A 20,965-nucleotide genomic window follows, 5' to 3' on the forward strand; every position below is an offset into this window, starting at 1 on the left:
GAGGAAGGAAGGGAAAAAAAGAAATGATCAAACCAGACCGGTCCCTGACGGGGCCGCCTCCTCCCACCTGTTTGTGTGTGCCTGACGGAGAGCTGGAGTTCCGGGGTGACTCAGAGCTTTCTTCCCTTGCGGGGAGTGGGGGTTGGGCTGGGGCCATGGGAAGCTCTGGGCGAGAGGTGGCAGGAGCCCCCCCTCCCGGGTGTCCAGTTACCACTAGCCGACAGACAAGCCTTCCTGTGTGGAAACCCGACCGCACAGTGGAGGGAGGGTGAGCCCCCCCCCCGCCCCCGGCTCCCAAGTCCTCCCCATGGGCGCTGCTGGCAGGCCTTCCCGGGACAGGGTCTCATTCCCCGTGGCAGCGCGAAGCCTCAGTGCACCCCAGCCTGGCGGACGAGACCAGCTTCCCAGTGGGTTCTGGGAGCTGAGACCTGCCGTGGCCCAGCCCAGGACCAGTCGAGAGACACAGAGGGCAGATGGGCTGGGGGTGCCTTGGGGAGCACCCGGCTCTCCGAGCCATTGGGGTCCCCTCCTCACACCCCACGTACCTGGTGGGACTCTAGGCCCCACGCCAATGGTGACATCGGCCAGTGGCAGAGGGGGTCCAGGCCCTCCCAGCCTCAAACCCCCTGCCCTGCTCCCTGAAGGCTGGGCTCTCCCCCGTGCCTGCGGGAGGGACCCTAGCTCCCACTGTGGGAAGTCCCCGCCCCCTAGGCCCGCCATTCCTTGCAGCTTCTGTCCCCAGCAGCTGCGGTGAGAAACACCCAGTGGAGGTAGGTGGCACCTGCACCTGAGCCCCGGGCCTCAGAGTGTCCACCAGGGGGCAGCATCGGGCCACACCCCCCGCCCCTGCCCAGGTGGCTCCTGCTTAGGGGAGTGAAGACAGTCACCTGGGGTAACAGCCTGGTTTATTTGCACAGAAGGGGAGCAGGGGACCCCTCCCCCAGGACCCTCCAGAGCCCTCCCAGCCAGGGAGGGCGGGGTGGTCCACACGGTGCCCACCCTCACAGCTGCTGGGAGGCCAAGATCTCAGGGTTCTCGTAGCAGTGGGCCTCTTTGATGGTGGCTTGCGGGGGGCTGCAGGCCTTGCAGGGGCAGCAGCGGGTCACCAGGCGGTCCCAGGGCTCCAGAGAGTGGAGCCAGAGGGGGAGCCAGGCCCAGGAGCGCAGGCGGGCCGGCAGCCAGGCCGGCCGGCGCTGCTGCAGGGTGTTGATCAGGACGACAAGGAGCACCAGCCCCACCAGGGGACCCCCGACGGCAGCCAGCACCATGCCCCCTGCCAGGGAGAGCCCAAAGACTGCCAGGGGCAGCAGCAGGAAGCCGAGCAGCAGGTAGGCCCCAGCCACCCAGCGGTAACGGGCGGTCACTGCCCCAAAGCGCCTGGCCAGCGGGATGGGCAGCCTCAGCGCGGGCACCAGATACCACAGCAGGATGCCGGCCAGGTTGAAAAAGAAGTGGATGAGGGCGACCTGGGGGCGAGGGGGCCATCAGGGGCCTGGGCCCGATGAGGTGGGGTCACCAAGGGCTCAGGACCCCTGCCCTCCTCCACCCTGCCGAAGGGACCCCAAGTCCGAAGTTCATTCTGCTCCATGGCTGAGATGGCCGTCTTGGGGGCAGACTGTGACCAGAGGTGAACACGCTCCTCCCGGATACCTCCCCGCACGCCTGGGAGCTGCAGCCCAGCCCCGCACCCCGGGCGCCAACCACGTCACTGCTGCCCTAAGGGGGACCCCGTGGGGGAGGCACCCTCTGACTTGGCTCTGCCTATGCCTCGTGCCAGGAAACCCCTTCTCCTCAGCCTCTCAGGCCCTGGGGGGAGGAGGCGCAGGGCCACAGAAGGGAGAACACACAGCCCTCCAGAGGCTGCCATACTGCAAGGATGCACACGCGGGTGCAGTCTGGAGGGGCTGGAGCAGGACCCTGCACTGGGAGGGTTTGAGTGGACGGAGACAGGGAAGAGCCAAGGTCTTGGGTGGGATCTGGGGCTGCTGTGCTGGTCTCTTCCTGTCCGAGACACAGCGTGGCCCGGGACTGCAGGAGCTGAGCCTGTTGGGCCTCTGGGCAGCAGTGTGTTTTAGCGGGAGAACTAGCTGGACTGAGTGAGCCTGGGGGTGGGGCACGGAGCTGGGGGTTCAGACTGGGGAGGTGTCCTGGAGGCAGGGCCCAGCAGGGGTGCGACTCTGCCTTTGCAGATGTGGGATGGGGGGTGGGAGGGTCGTCCAGATGGGGACCTGCAGGGGGTGAGTGGCTGCTCCCCGAGGGAGCAGGGGTTGGGGGAGAAGCATCTGAGGCTGCTGGAATAGAGGGGCTTGGAGTCCCCTGAGGCCTCGGGGCAGGCCTCCAGGGGCACAGCAAAGAGCTGAGAAAATGTGGAAATGAGGAAGTCTCAAGTGAGACGCAGAGTGGGCAAGAGTTGTGCACAGGGCCCTGGGGTCCAGGGAGGCTGAGCAGTAGGGCTGAGGCTGGCGGCCAGGCACCAGGTCCAGGAGGGCAGGGGCACTGCCAGCCTGGGGGTCAGGGAGGGCGGGGGCGCGGCCAGCCTGGGGGTCTGGGAGGGCGGGGGCCCCACCAGGGAAGGGGTCCGGAAGGAGGGCAGAGGCACGAGCCCATCTAGGGGCATGGGGCTGGGGACACGCCTGTCCATGGGGCTGAGAGGGAGTTTGGCAGGCTCTGGCAGCGGGCGGGCGGGCGGTACCTGCAGGGCGCTGAGTATCCTTTCTGCGGGGCTGGCCAGGGCGGCCAGCAGGGCTGTGGTGGTGGTACCGATGTTGGAGCCCAGTAAGAGAGGGTACGCCCGGTCCAGGCTGATCACCCCGACTCCTGGGGGAACTGGGGGTCACCACAGGGCCCCAGCCTGAGCCCCTGCTCCGGAGGCCCCTGCCCGCCTGCTCACCCATGAGGGGCACGATGGCTGCCGTGAGGACGCTGCTGCTCTGCAGTGCAAAGGTCAGGCCGGCGCCCACAAGGAGGGCCAGGTAGCCGCTGAGCCAGCCCAGAGGGAAGGGGAAGTCTGCGGGGGGTGCCGGGTCAGCCCTGGCCACCGCAGAGGAGGCCCAGGTAGCCGCCGAGCCAGCCCAGAGGGAAGGGGAAGTCTTGGGGGGTGCCGGGTCAGCCCTGGCCATCGCACCTCCTCCCCAGCCCTCACCCGCGTTGATGACGGTCTTCACGGCCTGGGCCACACGGCCACGCAGCACAGAGTTGAGCAGCTTGACGATGAGGACCAGGCAGCTACAGAGCACCAGCAGGGAGCTGGCCAGCAGGATGAAGCCCACGGCCAGGTCTGTGAGCTCCGTGCCCGCAAACAGGTGGTGGCCTGGAGGCAGGGGCAGGTAAGGGGAGCCTGAGGGGCTGGCCGGCGCAGGTGGCCTCACAGGGCAGCCCGTCCACGGGGCTGTGCCGTTTCTCTCTACAAGGGTGGGTGAGGGGCAGCGTGGGGGCTTGGGGGGCGTGGGGTGGGCCGGGCCTCACAGGGCAGCCTGTCCGCCGGGGCTGTGCTGTTCCTGTCCTCGCAGGGGCCGGAGTCTCCACAGTCGCTGCTGTTCCCCGTGGCCTGGCGAGGGCAGGGAGGACTCAGGACGGGCTCCGTTGGCAGACAGAGGTCAGAGGGCTCAAGGTGAGGGGGGTGGGGCTCAGCAAGTGGGGGCCGGGGTCAGGGAGGGGCTGGGTGGCGCCTCACCAGCTGCCCGCTGGAGCTGCACCACTGCTTAATGAGGCTGCTGGTGGTGGCGTTGTCCGTGGTGCTGCCCACGATCACGTCAGAGTCCAGCTGGGGGCCGGAGGGATCGTGACAGTGTATGAGACCCTCCCTCAGGGCTCAGCTGGGGCGCCGACGCCCACAGGGTCCAGCCTGGCCCTGCCCGCTGCTGCCCTCAATGCTGACCCTGCATCGGGGCGGGCCCGCCCTCCGCCTCCCATCCAGCCTGCCCCGGCTCTCCTCACCTGCACGATGAGGTGTGTGAGCGGCTTGGTCAGCACCTTGAGGATGTCGGGCGCCTGTGCCCCGGGCTCCAGGCTGGCGGCACCCAGGGCCAGCTCGCTGACCCTCTCCAGTAGGGCCGTGGCGCTCTCCAGCGGCAGCATGACCAACGTCGTGAGCCAGTTGAAGAGGCTGTGCACCGCCGAGCCGCTGAAGGCCCTGTGGCCGCAGAGTTGGTGGTCGGGGGTGGAGGGGGCGTGGCCGGGGTGCAGCCCCGCCCGGCCCTTCCACCCGCAGCTCACCTCTGAAATTCATCCCGGTCCCCTGACTGCGCCATCGAGACCAGGGTGCTGGTGATGGATGTGCCTACGTTGACACCCATGATGATGGGCACGGACGCCCGCACGGTCAGCACTGCCGGTGGGGTGCTGAGTCAGCCTGTGGCCCACCCCGCCCCGCCCCCACCCGGGGAAGGAGGTGCACGCACGCTTAGCGGCCACCATGCTGACCACGATGGAGGAGGATGTGCTTGAGCTCTGCACCAGGGCCGTGACCAGCACACCAATGACCAGTCCCGCCACGGGGTTGGACAGCACCACATTGTCCCTGAAGATGTCTCCGGCCAGTCTGCCTGCACCGGCGAGAGAGCCGCACTGAGGCTGCGGAGCGCTGGCTGCCCGCCCCGCCCTGGATGCCTGCCCGTCACTCACTGCCCAGCAGCTGGAAGGCGGAGCTGAGGACGTCCAGGGAGCAGATGAACAGGTACAGGCATCCGAGGAGCCCACAGGCCTTGAGGAGGTTGCCGGCCACGAGACGCAGCCTGCCAGCCGTGCGGAGCTCTGAGGACACAGGGCAGGCTGTCCTTGGCGGGCCTCCACCCTGACTGCCCCTCCCAGGGCCCCTCATCCTCAGCCCCCGGGGGCCGTTTCTGTCTCCTCTGTCCCAACAGGACGGGGTCCCATTTCCTCCTCTGTCACCCCCAGGGCAGGGCCTGGGTCCCCTCTGTCTACTCCCCCTGCCTGTCCAAGCCGGAAGCCCCTGGGACCCTCTCTCTCGAAGCATAGCCGCCTGCAGGAGGGGAGGGACGCATGGGGAGGGTGGCTCATCCACCCCAGGACAGGACACTTGCTGGGCTGAGGGACACGCGCCTCCCCACAGAGGCCTGTATGGCAGGATCTCCATGCACAACCTTTTGGGCAGGCCCCACCTGCTCTCTCTCCCCAGCCCCCCGGGGGACAGAGGCCTGCCAGCCTGGCACCCCCAGACCCACCTTTCCAGGACTGGCTGGTGTCCTTCAGCTGAGGGAGGGCCCAGGGGTCTGTGTCGCCCTCCTGCAAGACTGGAGCAGAACTAGAGGTTCCTGTGGGGGTGGAATTGAGTATGACCATTTCCAGGACCGCCCCCGAGGTGGGGGCACCAGGGCACAGGCCAGGAGGGGCGGAGGCATGAGAGGCCTGGAGTGAGGGACAGAAACGCAACAGGGAAGACAGGGCTGCAGCTGGTTGGAACTGAGCGGAGCAGTCAGAGCCGTGTGGGCTCCCGGGAGGTCTGTCTCTGCCCAGTGCCCGGGGGCGCAGGTGGTCAGACCGGTCAAGGCCTGGGGCATTGGGCCTGCTGGTACCTGCATTCCTCAGCGTCCGGTCCACTAGGTCCACTGCATCCAGAGTGGGGTGGGGGACCTGGCTGCCCGGGAGGGAGCTCGGCATGGATTTCGGGCAGGGACAGACCCAGGCCCCGGCCCAGATCTGCTGGGGAGACCCAGGCGTCAGTCTCGCCTCCTCCTGCCCTGGCCCCGGCCTCACAGGCTGGATTCGCGCCCCTGAGTTCCCCGAACTGAGGCCTTGGCCGCCACCCTCCCTCCCCACCCCCTTCTCCATCCCCAGGGGGATGGATGGTGACAGTGACCTCAGGCAGTTGTCAGGCGAGCCCAGTCCGGTTCCGGGGCCGACTGAGGGGCCCTGGCTCCCCGGCTCCCTCGCTGGTCCTGACTGGAAGGCCTGGCGGGTGCCGAGGGTGCAGGGTGCTGGGCTCAGGCCGGAAGCGACCGTGAGCCGGGGACCTGGGGGCCTCTCCTATCAGGTGTCATCAGGGACACTGCGGATGGTCCCGACTTAGACTTTGGCATTTGATAGCAAACAGTGACGTCTCAGCTTGATAAGGAACCCATGCCCTGGTGATAGGGAGCAGGTGGGGACCAGGTGTCTTCACACCACCTCAAGGCTCCTGGCCCCAAAGCAGCTGCTCTCTCAGCCTCCTGGGCCTGCTCACCCCACGGCCTCGTGCTGTCCACCACGACCTTCCACCCGGGGCCCTGGGCTCAGGTCCAGGTGTACTCTGCCTCACCCTCCCTCCTGCTGCCGGGCCTGCTGTCTCCTGCCCTTAGGTCCTGGAGGCTCAGGATGGGGCCCAAGCCCTAGGCTTGGAGGCCACCCAGCCTCAGCCTCACTGTCCCTGGGCCCCAGCCTGGTCCTGGGAGCTCCTACCTGTGTGGGTGGTGAGGTGCCACCTGCAGGAGGAGCGGGTGCAGGTCAAAGATCCCCAGATGGTGCACATGACCTCCCGGCGCAGAGCCCATTAATGTTTACCCAGGAGCCCAGGTCCCCACGGGGTACCCTCCTGGCCCCAAGGCCCCAGGGCCTTGTCCATGTCCTGTCATGCTGTGGCCAGGAGCTCCAAGCCCCAGCCCAACCCTCCTGGAGCAGGGTTTCTCCCAGGTGCACTCTGAATCAGGCTCAGGGCGCCGCAGGGCACCAGCCTTCAGTACTGGACGTCCCTGGCGGGCATCCGTGTGACCCAGCCGGGCAGGATGCAAGAGCATGGTCGGCCTTCCTGGGTGCTGGAGACTCCAGTCCCCACCTCCATGCACCTCAGGGCTCCTCAGACCTTCTCAGGGTCATCCCTGCCCCTGACGGAGTGGGGAGGGAAGCCCTTTGCACCTGCTGGTAGGGAGGACAGGCTTGTTCGTGTAGCCAGGGAGGGCACCCAGCCTGAGGTCAGAGGGTTCAGATCCAGGTTCAGGACAGGGCTGGGGCTCAGCATCGATGGAGGTGAGCAGCCTCCATCTGCAGAGAGAGAAGGGCCTGGCCCCCCAGGCCACCTTCGACACCCCTGCCTTGCCTGCCACACTGCTGTCCCCAGCAGAGTCCCAGATGGCCCCACCGCCTGTGTGGTGTCCCCTAGGAGGACTGGGCCCCTTCTTGGCCTGGGGTATTGGGCAGCTCCCCGCAAGGCTCGCCTTTCCCAGGGGCTGCTTGTGCCTCCTCTGCTGGCCGCCCAGCCCCCGCTGCATGCATGGGACTTTGCTCCAGAGAAGGTGGACGCTTCTGAGTGTCCACTCAGCAAATTCTCTTCCATCCCATCCTGTGACCCTGCTCTGGGGGTGGTGGTGGGGGGGCAGCAGTCTGTCCCTGGGCTCCTGAGTAACAATGCCTTCTATGGGGGCAGGGTGGGGTGTCGCAACAGTCACTGCCATCCACAGCCTCCAGCCCCGGCCCGGCCCTGGCCCAGGCCCCTCTGAAGGGTCTGTGTGGTGGCTGTTGGGAGCCTGGAAAGGTTCAGCCGAGGATGAGGCCAACTGGGCTGTGAGGCCTTGGGCAGGCCCGACCTTCTCTGGGCCTCAGGCAGGCCCTGCCGGGGCGTCCTCCTTGGGCCTGCACAGGACTCTGCAGGAGCCGTCCCGGCACAGCGGGAACTCCGTGAGTTTTGCAGAGTGGGTGAATTCACAGGGCTTCCATGCAGGGCAGAGAGGAAGGAGGTGGCCTTGCTGCCCTCCTGGGACATCCTGGGACATTTGTGGGAGAGGGGACCTGCTCTGGCATCCCACTGGGCACAGCCCTGCCCGGCCCTGCCCTCCAGCCTGCAGCCCAGGCCCGGGACTGGCCTTTGCATCCCGGGAGCCGTCCTTTGTGCCAGGTCTAGGCCCGAGCCAGGCTTGCTGTCCACTCAGACAGCAGCAGCCTCAGCAGGCACATCTGATTGGGCTAGTCCGGGGTCTGGTAATTCTGGCCAGGACAGGTGGGAGGTCACTAGCCTCCTGTAAAGGCTCCCAATCCCCAACCTTAGGCTGTGGCCTGGGATCGCAGCACCCCACTGGGCCACGCGGAGCTGTGTACAGAACGCTGCTGCCCGGTGGTTCCAGGTGGGCTGTGCGTGGCCAGGGGTTCCAAGGCAGGCATTTCCCTTGCAGGGGTGGGAATGGCCGGAGTCAGACCTCGGGGCTGCCTGGGGGTGGGCAGCAGAGGCGGCCACAGCCCCAGCAGCAGTGTCTGGGCCGAGGGAAGTGGGGCTGGGGGCCCAGGGCAGGGCACAGCCCCGCCGGCTGCTGAGTGATGGTGCCGCCTTTGAGGGAGGTGAGGGGCTGGGGCTCCACTCCTGCCAGCTCCCGCTCAGCCTTGACTGCCAGGAAAGCAGCCAGGTCCAGGTCCAGCATGGCCACCCCTCCCCGAGGCGTGGGCGTGCTCTGGCGGCACTGCGGGCAGGGGATCCAGCGCTGCTCGGGCGCCAGCACGTCCAGCCGCCGCACACACGCCTGGCAGAAAGTGTGCCCGCAGTGGAGGCGGTGGGGCAGGTGCCCGGAGAGATCGTAAGCCGAGCAGCAGACGATGCAGTCGCTCCTCCAGTGGCCGCCCTCCCCCGAGGCCTGGGGGCCCTCCGGCTGCAGCATCCTGAGAGAGGGAAGCCCGCCCACGGTGGACAGTCTGCCTCGGGCACCGTCCCCGTCGGTGGGGTGCCGGCCCCAGGAACCTGCCCCAGAGGTCAGGCCCTGGGTCTGTGGGGCTGGTGCGAGCAGACCTGGGAGGGAGGGTGCAGGAAGACACCAGGGTCCGGGCACCTCTGCTTTATGTGGGCACCAGCCGGGCAGCCTCCTGTTCTCACAGGACGCCCTGGCCCAGCCCTGGCCCCCACCCTCACGGCCCACCGGACCCCAGGTCTCTTACCTGCGTGGGCTCTGCTGGGCTGCTATGCACAGCCAGGGGGTGGCCGGAGAAGCGGGTGGGGACCCAGGGCACCCTGCAGCTCCCTCCTGGCTTGCATTACTGGCCTTACACAGGACTCAGGAAAGAGGCAGGTGGCCGGCTGGGCGGGCGCGGGCTCCCATTTCAGACACAAAAGCCTTGAAACTAGATCTGATGGCACCACCCACTTGCAGGAGATAAGGGGCCCTGCAGCCCCGCCCACCCCTCCCATCCAGTTCGTTTCCCCACACGCACACTCTGCTCCACCTCCTCTCCCACCCCCCACCCTTGCAATCCCCCTGCCTTAACCTCCTCTCCATACTGGATTGTTTTCCTGCCTCGATCTCCGATCACATCTCCTCCTCTAGGAAGCCCACCCGGGTTTCCCTCGGGCACAGAGTCCTCTGCAGACTTTGCCACTGTGCTTCTGTGTGGATCTGTGTGGCTTCTCAGCCTCACCTTGGTGCCCGCCCGACGGCAGGGGGCTGCGTCTGCCCTCAAGGCCTCCAGGTGGCGCTCCAGCTCCGTGTATGGGGATCCCCACTCCCAGCTGGGGTCCCCAGACAGCGCCAGACGCCGCCGCCTCAGCGGGCATCTCCCCGCTGCTCTGCTTATCTGCAGCCCCCAGGCCACCCGGGAGGCCTGGGTTCCAGAGGTGCTGTCAGCCTGTCCACACCAGACCGCAGGCAGAGCACAGTCGGGGGACCGAGAGGGGTTGGGATGGGTAGGCAGGATCCCAGGACCACTCACAGCCCTGCTGGGTGGAAGCAAACGGCCCCTCCTCACCCCTGCCCACCCTCTTGGCAGTCTGCCCCTAGGACTGGTCAGACAGGTTCCCGTGGCTGGCCTGGGTGCGGTCACTCTCTGGTGGGGGCCGGCGATGGAGCAAGGCGAGGAGCCTGGCACGCCAAGTGCCTGCACAGGGTCAGGGCAGTGACCCATCCGTCCCACGCCTGGAGACCTCTGCATGCCAGACAGCTGCCCTGCCCTGCTCTGCTGTGGGGCTCGTCACCCTGTGTCAGGGAAGGGCTGGCCTGGTGTGAGGACCCGTCTGTCCTGCATGGCCAGCTCAGCTGCCACCTCCTGGCCTTTCCTCTGCCTGCCTGGAACACCAGGGTGCCCCATGCTGGCCTCAGCAGTCGCTCCCTTCCCGACATCCTGGCCCGCAGCGGTGAGGCAGTGCCTGTGCAGAGCAGCCTAGCGCCTCCAGCTCAGCCCCAGAGAGACCCTCGCCCAGCTCAGACAGACCAGGAGACGGCCCCAGCACCCATGGCCCCAGCCTCCTTCCCTCCCTGTTCCCTGCTTCGTCCCCAAGGCGTGGTCCAGACCACCTCCTCCCGGAAGCCCAGGCCTCGGGGCAGGACGTGCAGGAATTCGACATTTCCTGGGAAACTATAAAAACATCCCAGCAGAGGCGGGGAGGTGAATCACCCGTGGGCAGGGCGTGATTCAGGCTGTCTGGGCCCTCCTGTCCTGAGCTTCCACTCCCTGAAACCTGCAGCACCTGCCGCACCCACCACCCTCCTGCCAGCACGCTTCTCCTCTTGGAGGCCTTTCCTGGGGTCCCCCCAGTTCCATCCTCCTCCTGGCCGACCCACGGACTAACCCCAGGGAGCTCACATCCAGACCCTGCTCGGCCAGGGCTGTGGACACACTGCAAGTCCCTGGGGCACCTCTGGGCAGGCCGGAGAGTGAGTGTCGGGAGGCAGCGGCAGCCCTGTCCCTGCAACGTCTACAGTGACTGTGTGTGTCCTCGAGTGCGCATGGGGCTGATGCTGTGTGTGTGCACGTGTGTGTCCTCGAGCCCACACGAGGGGAAGGGTGCTCTGTGTCCAGCTACAAGGCCCTCCCAAAGGAGCCGTGGCAAAGAAGAGTTGCTGGGAGACCACCTTGCTTTATTGCCTGGGCCTTAAGGTAATCAGGAGCGTCCCTCTCCAGCCAGGGCCTGGGATTCCGTTTCAGGAGCTTGGGCTGAGCGGTCACCTTCCTGGTGGGACCATGCCCAGTCCCTGGTGGGAAGGGGCCGGTGCCCGTGACAGTAGCCACCCCGAATGTTCAGGCACTGCCTGGGTCCTGGCCCTGGCGGGGTGGGCGGGGCTAGGAGACGACGCAGCAGCAGCAGCTGTGGCAGCGGCAGAAGGGGGGACAGTGGCAGCAGCGGCAGCAGGGGCAGCAGCAGCAGTGGTGGGCTATGTCGTCACCGCGCCCCACGGGCGGACGGCCGGCATAGGTCAGTCCGGCCGGGCGCCGACTGCTGCCGTATGGGTTGCCAGGCTGTTGCCAGGCCTGCTGGTCCTGGATGGGCGCAGCCCCCTGGGTACCCTTGGCGCCCTTGGGCCCTGGGACCTCGGTCGGCTGCAAGAGGCGGGTTGGCTCCGGGGCACAGGGCCCCACTGGCAGTGGCTGCATCTCCGAGGATGGGGAACAGGCGGGAGCCTCCTCTAACTGCTGCCCCAGGTCGGGCCGCAGGTGAGCCCGGGGGATGCTGATGTGGGCATAGGGGTTCTTGACGACCATCTCATGGGGGTCCATAGCCTACCTGCAGGGGTGGGCAGAGAAGACAGATACCGACTCAGTGAAGTGGGATGGCTGCCCACAAGCCTGTGGCCCAAGAAAGCCCCCACCCAGGAGCAGCGTGCCGTGTCCAAGGCAAATGTGCCCAGGGGTGCAGTGACCTCAAAGTGACCTGCATGTGTGGGCAAGGCTGCTGTCATGGGCAGGAGCCAAGCAAGAGCGAGGGCTGGTGCCTCCCCGCTGCCTCCCCTGCCAGGGATCCTGCCCTCCTCTGGTGGCATTGCCCCTGGGATGGAGCTGGGAATGGGATGAAAGAGGCTGAGAGACTGGAGAGAAGGGGCTGACCCTGCAGTGCCCCTGAATTCAGGGCAGTCCCAGGGCTGAGGGCTCACCTATGGTGGCAGGGCGGCAGCCTGTCCTCTCGGTCCTCTGTGCTCTAGGTCCCAGTGCCTGAGTTGAGCGGCTGGGAGCGCCTTTTCCCTCCTTGGGAGGGGCGGGGCCATGGGCGGGGCTCAGAGATGGGGTTCCCAAGAGGCCCCAGCAACTGGAGCACGGCAGCTGGCCCACCCCTCATCCTCAGGTGGGTGGCAGCCTAGACCTGGGCTCCGAGGGGCACTGCCAAGCCCAGTGACTCAGTCCCCTCACATCCAGGGCACGGCCTGGCCCTAAAGGGCATCTGCAGCTTGCCAGAGATGAGGGCAGGAGGCAAGCCTGAGGTCACGGCTCCGGAAAGGAAGTGGGGCGAAGCCCTCGAATTCTCGGGCTGCAGTCCCCAGCTGTTGCTCACGCACCTCAAAACCCTGGCTGAGGCAGGGCCTCTGAGCCTCTGCTCAGCGGAGACCAAGGTGTTTGACAGGATAGGCTCTTGGGGCTTTCTGCCTTTTTTTTTTTTTTTTTTTTTTTTTGAGACGGAGTTTTGTTCTTTGTTGCCCCGGCTGGAGTGCAATGGGGCTATCTCGGCTCATTGCAACCTCTGCCTCCTGGGTTCGGGCGATTTCTCACTTCAGCCTCCGGAGCAGCTGGGATTACAGGAGCCCATCACCACCCCCGGCTAATTTTTGTATTTTTAGTAGAGACGGGGTTTCACCGTATTGGCCGGGCTGGTCTCAAACCTCTGGCCTCAGGTGATCCGCCCGCCTCGGCCTCCCAATGTGCTGGGATTACAGGCATGAGGCGCCGCGCCTGGCGGTTCTTCGTTTAAGAAAGGGTCTCACTCTGCCGTCCCGGCTGGAGCAGTGGCATCATCTGGGCTCCCTGCAACCTCAACCTCCTGGGCTCTGGAGATCCTCCCGCCTCGGCCTCCCGAGTGGCTGCGCGGGCCGCAGGCGCATCCTCTGTGGAGAGGTGGGTCTCACCGCGGCCTGGCTGATCTCAGACTCCCAGGGTGACCTGCCCAGCTGCACCTCCCAAAGTGCTGGATTCCAGGCGCGAGGCACTGCGCCGGGCGGTTTTCCTTTTTCACTGAGAAAACATGTTTGATTTGCACGTTTGGTCACGGGTCTTAACGATCAATGACACGGGCTTTAGACGCTGCTCACATTTTATTATTTATTTATTTACTTTAAAATATTTTATTAGAATTATTTTGATAAAACCAGATACTTGTGTAAGACAAATATAGGAAGTAGAAGCTATCTACCTGAAGTGACCCCAAGTTCCAAGCATTCTTCCGCCAGTAAGGTGACAGTTGATCACACAGGGTGATGCAGGAAAGCTTTAAGTTCTTAGGAGATGCCCAGCACCAGGCAGAACACACTCTTTTTGTCGCTGCTCACATTTTAAACTCGTTCCTCGAACTGCAGTTACCCTCTGGCTGGCGGGCGTGGGGTCCACACGGGGCCCCCTAGCGTCCCCACCCTGGGCCCCCGCCTCCAGCCCGGCTGCGGCTCCGTCTGCACCGGCACAGGCAGGGGCGCCGCGGGGCGGTGGACGCCGGGGGACGGTGGGCGCCGGGGGACGGTGGGAGCCGCGGGGCGGTGGGAGCCGGGGGACGGTGGGCGCCGGGGGGCGGTGGGAGCCGGGGGACGGTGGGCGCCGGGGGGCGGTGGGAACCGCGGGGCGGCCCAGGGCGGCGGGGGTCTTGGCGCCCAGAGGAGCACCAGGAAGGGCGGGGTGCAGTCACGTGGCCCGGAGGCCAGGGCGAGCGGGGTGGTCTGCGTGCGGCCCGTCCGACCGGTCCCGGCCCCGATCTGGGTAGAACCAGGCGCTGCGGGGCACCCAACACCCCGAAGGCCGGCGACAGACGTCCACTGCGCAGGCGCCGGAAGCCCCGCCTACCGCCCTGCGTGCGCCTACGGCGCATGCGCCAACTAGGCGGAGAACGGCCGTGGAAATTTTATTCCCCAGAAGCCTTCGCGCTCTAGGGTTTCTCGAAAGACCCGGTTCGGATGTCACCGATACTCGGCTTGGACCTCCCCAGCTCTGAACGGTGGGGCTGAAAAGGCCCGGCTCTGGGGGCGGGGCCTCGTGGCGGGGGCGGGGCCTCCTCCCTTATGGGGCGGGGCCTCGCGGAGGGGGCGGGGCCCGCGGCCTGGTGCGTCCTCGGGCGCGCGCCGGGTCGGCAGGTGAGCGAGGCCTGCGGCGGAGCTGGACCCCCAGCCCTCCCCGGGCCCAGGCTGCCTCAGGTGCCCCACCATCGTGACAGGCCCCGTAAGGCCCCGCGAGCAGCCCCCGTGAGCCGCACACCTCTCCCTACTGCTCTCTGAGTGACACTGGCCCGAGGCCCAACGGAGGGGCCAAGCCAGACCCTAAGGGCAGGGCCGCTGCTCCAGCCTGGTGTGCCCACGCGGGCTCCCGCACAAGGGGCAGCGTGCCCTCGGGCTCGGCGCTCCGCAGGTCCTGTGGCTCTGCCTAGAGCGGGTGCGGTCCGGCCTGTCCAGCGGAGAGAGGGGCTGAAGGAGGCCAGGCTGTGCAGGGCCTGGTGCGGGGTCCGGAGCGGGTCACAGCAAGCCGCAGAGGCCCTCGAAGGCCTGGTTCCCTGCCTGGCGGTGACCCGCAAGCCCTGAGTCCTTCCCTCGCCCGAGGGCTCTGCAGGCAGAAGGCGGACCCAGGCGGGCAGAGCAGCCGGGCTGAGGGAGCTGAGAGGTCCGGCCTGCGCGCTGGTGGTGGGCGAGGCTGCCCGCTGAGTGCCCGGGCCACGCTTCCCCGGGCAGGTGCGGTCCTCAGGGCCGCCTCCGCCCCGCGCGGGGCTGCCAGCCTGTCTTTCGCGCACTCCCACCCGGCCCGGCCGTCCACTGCCTCGGCCTTCTCCTGCCCCGCTCGTGCCCCTTAGGGTCCCAGCGCCCTCTCCGAGCTGCGGCACCGGGCACGGGCGGGGCTGGAGGCCTCGGGGCCTTTCCTGGGGGCGGGGGGCGCCGGTGGGCCCTGGAACCAGCTCCCCTGCGACCCTCCGCGCGGGTGCCCTCCCTCCCGCTCCGGCGTCCGGAGGCCTCCTAGTGTGAGGAGGAGAACGGCCGATTCCCCCAGAATTTGGGGAGGCTTGACCAGGACCCAGGGTCAGCCTGGGCAGGAGGGGAGCGGAGAACTGGGGGCGACGCGGGGGTCCTGCTCCCTAAGCAGCCTGCGGGCGAGGACGACGCCAGGAACGGACTGAGGGGCGGCCGGGAGGCTGGCCCCGCCCCGCGGACCCCGCGCGGGTCCCCAGACGGGGGGTGGCGCTGCGGGCGCGGGCGGGCGCCGCGCGCACTGCGGTCCCCGCGCCTCCGCCGCAGAGCGCGCCACGCTTCGCACGCACCTGCCGCCGCCGCCGCGCCGAGCCCCGCGCCCCGCGCCCCGCGCCCCGCGCCCGCGCCCCTGGGTGCCGCCCGGGCCCCGCCATCGCCCGAGGTCGCCGCAGCTTCGCCGGAGCCGCCGGAGCCGCCGGAGCCCCCCGAGCTGCCGGGCCGAGGCGCGGGCGCCGCGTCCGGGCCTGCCTTTGAGACAACCTCTGCGGCGGCGGCGGCGGCGCGCGGCCGGAACGCCAGGCTGGGGCAGGTGAGCGCAGGGGGCGGGGGCCCGGGCCGGGGGCGGACTCAGCGGCCCTCCCCACGCGGCGGGGGTCGGCCCTCGGGGAGGTGCGTCCGGCCTTGGAGGCGGGGACCGGGGAGGGGGCTGGGTTCCGAGGCCCACGGAGGTAGGGATCCCGCGGCTGAGGTCAGGGTCAGAGGTCGGGCGCTCGAGCCTTTGTGCGGGCGGAGGGCGAGGGTAGGGGTGGCCTGGGCACTATCCTCACGGCGTCTCTCACCTGCAGCTCAGGCCGGGCCCAGGCCTTGCCTCTGCTCCTGCCGCGGAGCCTGCCGCCCGGGTCCTCCTGCAGCCAACGCTTCGGCTAGCTGCCTTCCCTGGGCGCCCTGTCCTGGAGCCATGGGGCCCACCCAGCCCCTGCCTGCCCCGATGTCCCCGCCGGCGGCCTGCTGACCTCGGCTGCCGGGGGAGCCCCCCCCACGCCCCCTCGCCAGCCTCAGCACCCAGAGACCCTGGGTGAGACGCTGAGCCCGACGCCCAGCCCAGGGCAGCCTCCCACGCCCCCCTGCCCCCGCCTGCCTCCCCCTCCCCCACCCCTTCCTCCTCCTCCCAGGACTGGACCAGGGAAGCCACTGTGGCCAGTGGGGGGGCCCCTGCGCCCCCAACTCTCGCCGGCTGCCCCTAGGAGTCCACGGGCCAGCCGGGGTCCCCCCCAGGCCTGGTGGGACCAGGATGCTGCCCCGTCACCTCCCCCCCAGCCCCACACCACACCGCCACCCACCCGAACACCCAGTCTGACTGGAGACAGCCGGATGTCCTCTGACCCTGGGCCCGAGGCGGGCAGTGGCTGGCCGGGCCTCCTCATGTCCTGCCTGAAGGGTCCCCATGTCATCCTCAAGATGGAGGCCATGAAGATCGTGCATCCCGAAAAGTTCCCTGAGCTGCCGGCTGCCCCCTGCTTCCCGCCTGCTCCCCGGCCCACCCCCACTCTGGCACCCAAGCGTGCCTGGCCCTCAGACACAGAGATCATTGTCAACCAGGCGTGTGGGGGGGACATGCCTGCCTTGGAAGGGGCGCCCCACACCCCGCCGCTGCCACGGCGGCCACGTAAGGGGAGCGCGGAGCTGGGCTTTCCCCGTGTGGCCCCCGAGGACGAGGTCATTGTCAATCAGTACGTGATTCGGCCTGGCCCCTCGGCCTCGGCAGCTTCTTCGGCAGCAGTGGGTGAGCCCCTGGAGTGCCCCACCTGCGGGCACACGTACAATGTCACCCAGCGGCGGCCCCGCGTGCTGTCCTGCCTGCACTCCGTGTGTGAGCAGTGCCTGCAGATTCTCTACGAGTCTTGCCCCAAGTACAAGTTCATCTCCTGCCCAACCTGCCGCCGAGAGACTGTGCTCTTCACCGACTACGGCCTGGCCGCGCTGGCTGTCAACACGTCCATCCTGAGCCGCCTGCCGCCTGAGGCGCTGACGGCCCCATCTGGAGGCCAGTGGGGGGCCGAGCCCGAGGGCAGCTGCTACCAGACCTTCCGGCAGTACTGTGGGGCCGCCTGCACCTGCCATGTGCGGAACCCGCTGTCTGCCTGCTCCATCATGTAGTAGCGCCTGCCTGCCCGCCACTGCCCGCTGAACCTCGATCGCCGCTTCTTCAGGGACCCAGCCTGCCCTGCTGCCCGCTGACCCTTCCTTCCCCACCATGGCTTCCGGCCCCACCCCAAGTGGCACTGTCATTGCAGCCAACTTTGCCATTAAAACTCTTTGCCAAAGTTTGCACCTGTTCCCTGGACTGAAGCTTGCTCCTGTGGGCTGCGCTCAGGCCTGGGCCTAGGGTGGCACCCAGGGCGGCCGCCCGGACAGGGCTCAGCTTGGAGCTGCCAGAGAGGGGCCCAGCGCTGCTGGGATGGGCCTGCTGTGTGCACTCTGGGCCAGGCTGGGCTGTACGTGCAGCTCAGGAGGGCTCTGTGGGCTGTGAGCATGGGTGTAGACCCCCAAACATGTGGAGTGGGCTTCTTGTGGGTGCCTAGCAGGGCTACGTGGCCGGTGTGCAGAGCCACCCCAGCTGGGCAGAGAGGACAATTTCTTTTTTTCTCTTTTTTTTTTTTTTTGAGACGGAGTTTCGCTCGTTACCCAGGCTGGAGTGCAATGGTGCCATCTCGGCTCACCGCAACCTCTGCCTCCTGGGTTCAGGCAATTCTCCTGCCTCAGCTTCCTGAGTAGCTGGGCCTACAGGCACGTGCCACCATGCCCAGCTACTTTTTTGTATTTTTAGTAGAGACGGGGTTTCACCACGTTGACCAGGATGGTCTTGATCTCTTGACCTCGTGATCCACCCGCCTCGGCCTCCCAAAGTGCTGGGATTACAGGCTTGAGCCACCGCGCCTGGCAGCAGAGAGGACATTTTCGATGGTGTGGGGGACAAGTCAGTTGATTTCACTTCTGGTGCCTACCTGGCCCTGAGCACCCACCTGGGTCTTCCAGTGTTGTGCCGGAGTAGACTTTGGGCGTCTGTGCAGGGCTGTGGGACAAATGCTGGCTGAGATGGTGGGAATAAGGACCCAGGGCCTCCTGTCTGGCACCTGGACCACCTGGGTGTGAGGAAGAGCCTGCCCCAGGCTGAGCGAGGTGGCTCATGCCTGTAATCCCAGCACTTTGGGAGGCTGAGGCAGGCGGGTCACCTGAGGTCAAGAGTTCAAGATCAGCCTGCCCCACATGGGGCAGGCTGTCTCTACTAAAAATACAAACAAGTTCAGTGGGCATGGCGACACCTGTCTATAACCCCAACTACTAGGGAGGCTGAGGCAGAACTGCTTGGACTCGGGAGGCAGAGGCTGCAGTGAGCAGAGATCATGCCACTGCACTCCAGTGAGGGACAGTGGGGTACTCTGCCTCCAAAAAAAAAAAAAAAAAAAAAAGCCCACCTGGACAGTTAGGATGGGGTAACAGAAACAAGCAGTGACAATGGCGTTCCCAGGAACCAGTTTATTGAAAGCTGCTTTGCCTCGAGCCCAGTGCTCCATCTCTCAGGGTCACCCACAGACCCGACGTCTCCACCCTTTCCACGGAGGCCCCAGGCGTGGCAACGTGAGGGTGTGCAGGGGCAGAGCTGGGCCTGGTGCTTGTGTTCTAAGGCCGGGGTGGACCCTTGTCCCTGCAACACAGGCCAGTGCTGACCCCCAGCTGGTCTCAGCCTGAGTAGGTGGGGAGAGAAGCCTCTGCAGGTGGAGTTTTCACAGCACAGGCCCCTCCCCCGGCTGGCCTGACCTTCAGGGACATGCACTGGCCCTTATCTGAACACAGAGTGGGTGGAACCCCTGCTCTCTCCAAGGAACGGACTGACTGCAGCTGTTAACCTTCATGTCTGCTGTGCTCGGCCGGCCCTCGGAAGGGAAAGTGTGGTCAGCATTGGCCATGGCGGCAGGGTGCGTCTCCCACTGGGCGCGTGGGGCCCTGCTCGCAGACCTTCCTGCTGGGCTGGCTCCTCTGGCAGCTGTCCTTGGGCACCGGCGTCCAGAGCAGCCATGCACTCTGGCGGGGTCAGGCTCCTGGGTGGCCCCAGTCTTGGGTTCAGCCATGGAGGTCTTGATTGAAGGGCAGTGCCCTGGACCCAACCTTGGGTTTTTCAGCTTAGTCTTCAGGTCTCACAGCACCCAGTGGCGATGTGGGCCAGTCTGGGCCCACTGGCGTCAGGGCTGTCCTGGGCTCTGCTCAGCGGCCAGAGCGGTCCAGGAGCAGGAAGAGCAGCCCCAGCAGCCCCAGCGGCACGAAGACCAGCAGGAGCCCCAGCAGCTCGAGGGCCAGCAGGCTCAGGAGAGCCAGGCGGCGGGCACAGGGTCCCCGCTCCCGCAGGGTCCAGAGCCAGGCACCCAGGCAGGGTGGACAGGGCAGAAAGGGCAGGCAGCCATGGCCACCCAGGGGCCCCGCCAGAAAGCGCAGCTGGTAGCGGTGCTCCAGGGAGCCCCAGGGTCCAGGGTCGCGGTGCTGGGGTGCGGGGACCTCTTGGGGGGGCTGGTGTGGGGGCCCGTCGGCCAGCAGCAGCTCCTCCTGCAGCTGGCAGATCTCCCACTCCAGCATGGGGGTCTTCTGGCGGCACAGTGGGCAGCGTACCCAGCCCAGGTCGGAGCTTGGGGCCGAGCCCCGCAGCCTGCACAGGCAGCCCACACACAGGCCGTGGCGACAGTTCAGCAGGGCCAGGCGGTGCTCCCTGGGCCCATAGGGCTCGGTGCAGATGGGGCACTCCTCTTCCCCCTGCCCTGCGGCCAGCTCTCCCAGCTCCTCCTTCCAGGCTGGAAGGGCCCAGGCGCCCTCCATGGCCACAGCCCCCAGCAGGGGCTCACCGGTTGGAGTCTCGGCATCTTGGGGAAGCCCAAAGTCATCCCCTTCACTCGCTGGTGCTTGGCTTAGTGGGTTGAGGCACTCAGGGCCCAGAGCGGCCCCAGGTGGACTGACAGGCCCAGAGCTGGAGTCGGCAAGGTGGAGACTAGGGAGCCCAGGCCACAGCTCAGGGGTGGTGGCCCTGCGGGAGGAGTCACGATAGGAAGCCAGGGACCCCAGGGTGGAGACAGGTGGGGACCTCCAGGGGAAGCAGGGTCTGGGCTCCACTGGGTCTGGCACTGACCTGGCTGGCTCTCCTCACTGGATGGGAACTTCACTGGGGCCCCGGCAAGGCTCGCCTGTCGAGTGTGTCCTGCGCCCACGCAGTGCCGTCCCCAGCCAGATCAGGCTGCAGCCCAGCCTCGGCCACGTCTAGTCCCCTGCCAGCGACCAGCCGACCACAGATAAGAGACTCCGACGAGAGGACGGTGAGGCGGTGTGAACGGCAGGACTCCTCCAGCCGGACTTCCTTTCCTGGTGCCTCAAGCACCTCCCAGGGGCGGGGCCGTATCCACCACACCCCCTCCCACCACTGCTTCCGGCAGCCTCGGCTCCCAGGCAGGATAGACGGCTTAGCTCTGCCTTCCCAACACCTGCCCAAAACCCTGTCGTGACCCTCAGATCTCAGCCGACCCACCAAGCCTTTGAGAATGAAGCAGGCAGGGCGCTTGTCACATTACAGGCAGACAAGAGCTGCCACTTGGGTACGGGCAGGCCAGCAAGAGCGCACCATGGCGTCCACCGCCACTGCCCACCCAGGGGTCCTGAGGAGCCACCCGGAGGCCAGCAGTTCCTGCCGGGGCTTTCCTGGGACCAGGAGAGGAAGGGGCTGCTCTGGCCTGGGACCACCCCACTGCTCTAAGGGAGCTGCTTTCTTGTGGCCTGAGCCCAGCCTCAGCCGTGTGGGGGTGGTGACTGGAATGTGCTGCCCAGCAGGCTGCAGTGGCCCCAGGGCGGAGGAGTGCAGTGTGGCCTCATGGGGGCCCTGTGCCGCTCCCGGTGCCCAGTGGGCTGCTCACGCCGTCCTGGGCCACTGCACTGGTGAAGTGGAGCGGCCCAGGCCACCACCTTGACCGGGAAGAGGGTGGGGGAGAAAGAGGACCAAGCTCATGGTCAGGGTGGGGGAGCGGAGAGCTGGCTGGCAGAGGCTGCAGTGGAGTCAGGGCTCAAAGGGTGGGGCCCAGGGTTGACGAGGGTGTGGCTGTGCTCTGGAGCTGGCTGTTGCCCCAACGAGCTGGGACCTGGAAGCGCCACCCCTGGCCGGAGAGGAC

At 67.1% G+C, this 20,965-nt stretch overlaps 5 protein-coding genes across 9 annotated transcripts; 1 reads left to right on the top strand and 4 right to left on the bottom strand.

The window, feature by feature from the left end:
• Positions 1-867: 867 nt before the first annotated feature.
• Positions 868-8,100, bottom strand: SLC34A3 (solute carrier family 34 member 3). Of its 5 annotated transcripts, none has more exons than XM_074394439.1 (13): positions 6,397-8,100; positions 5,819-5,910; positions 5,535-5,658; positions 5,184-5,273; positions 4,624-4,752; positions 4,401-4,544; positions 4,216-4,327; positions 3,937-4,132; positions 3,674-3,763; positions 3,466-3,547; positions 2,891-3,310; positions 2,693-2,817; positions 868-1,466 (listed from the first exon to the last, which is right to left on the bottom strand). In XM_074394439.1, the coding sequence occupies exons 3-13, from the start codon at positions 5,617-5,619 to the stop codon at positions 1,002-1,004; spliced, it is 1,938 nt and encodes a 645-aa protein (XP_074250540.1). In that variant the 5' UTR covers positions 5,620-5,658; positions 5,819-5,910; positions 6,397-8,100; the 3' UTR covers positions 868-1,001. The 5 variants fall into 5 exon arrangements, with proteins under 5 accessions (XP_074250540.1, XP_010350418.2, XP_010350417.2 ...); XM_010352116.3 differs by having other exon boundaries at positions 2,891-3,007; positions 3,143-3,310; positions 5,819-8,099; XM_010352115.3 differs by having other exon boundaries at positions 5,819-8,100.
• A 7-nt stretch (positions 8,101-8,107) lies between these two features.
• On the bottom strand, positions 8,108-9,993 carry RNF224 (ring finger protein 224). Its single transcript, XM_010352227.3, is given in 3 exon segments — positions 8,108-8,523; positions 8,525-8,746; positions 9,881-9,993. Coding segments are annotated over 3 exon segments (741 nt in total). The 3' UTR covers positions 8,108-8,117.
• A 749-nt stretch (positions 9,994-10,742) lies between these two features.
• On the bottom strand, positions 10,743-11,856 carry CYSRT1 (cysteine rich tail 1). The gene is made up of 2 exons (XM_039461311.2): positions 11,775-11,856; positions 10,743-11,407 (listed from the first exon to the last, which is right to left on the bottom strand). Exon 2 carries the CDS (start codon positions 11,398-11,400, stop codon positions 10,966-10,968), a length of 435 nt encoding a protein of 144 aa, XP_039317245.1. The 5' UTR covers positions 11,401-11,407; positions 11,775-11,856; the 3' UTR covers positions 10,743-10,965.
• A 1,581-nt stretch (positions 11,857-13,437) lies between these two features.
• Positions 13,438-17,094, top strand: RNF208 (ring finger protein 208). Its single transcript, XM_074394442.1, has 2 exons — positions 13,438-15,354; positions 15,611-17,094. Exon 2 carries the CDS (start codon positions 16,137-16,139, stop codon positions 16,920-16,922), a length of 786 nt encoding a protein of 261 aa, XP_074250543.1. The 5' UTR covers positions 13,438-15,354; positions 15,611-16,136; the 3' UTR covers positions 16,923-17,094.
• Positions 17,095-18,287: 1,193 nt separating this feature from the next.
• On the bottom strand, positions 18,288-19,631 carry LOC101031437 (ring finger protein-like). Its single transcript, XM_003941340.4, has one exon. It carries the CDS (start codon positions 19,629-19,631, stop codon positions 19,029-19,031), a length of 603 nt encoding a protein of 200 aa, XP_003941389.1. The 3' UTR covers positions 18,288-19,028.
• Positions 19,632-20,965: the final 1,334 nt, after the last annotated feature.

Source organism: Saimiri boliviensis, chromosome 2 (assembly GCF_048565385.1).
Source record: "Saimiri boliviensis isolate mSaiBol1 chromosome 2, mSaiBol1.pri, whole genome shotgun sequence".
NCBI lineage: Eukaryota > Metazoa > Chordata > Mammalia > Primates > Cebidae > Saimiri > Saimiri boliviensis.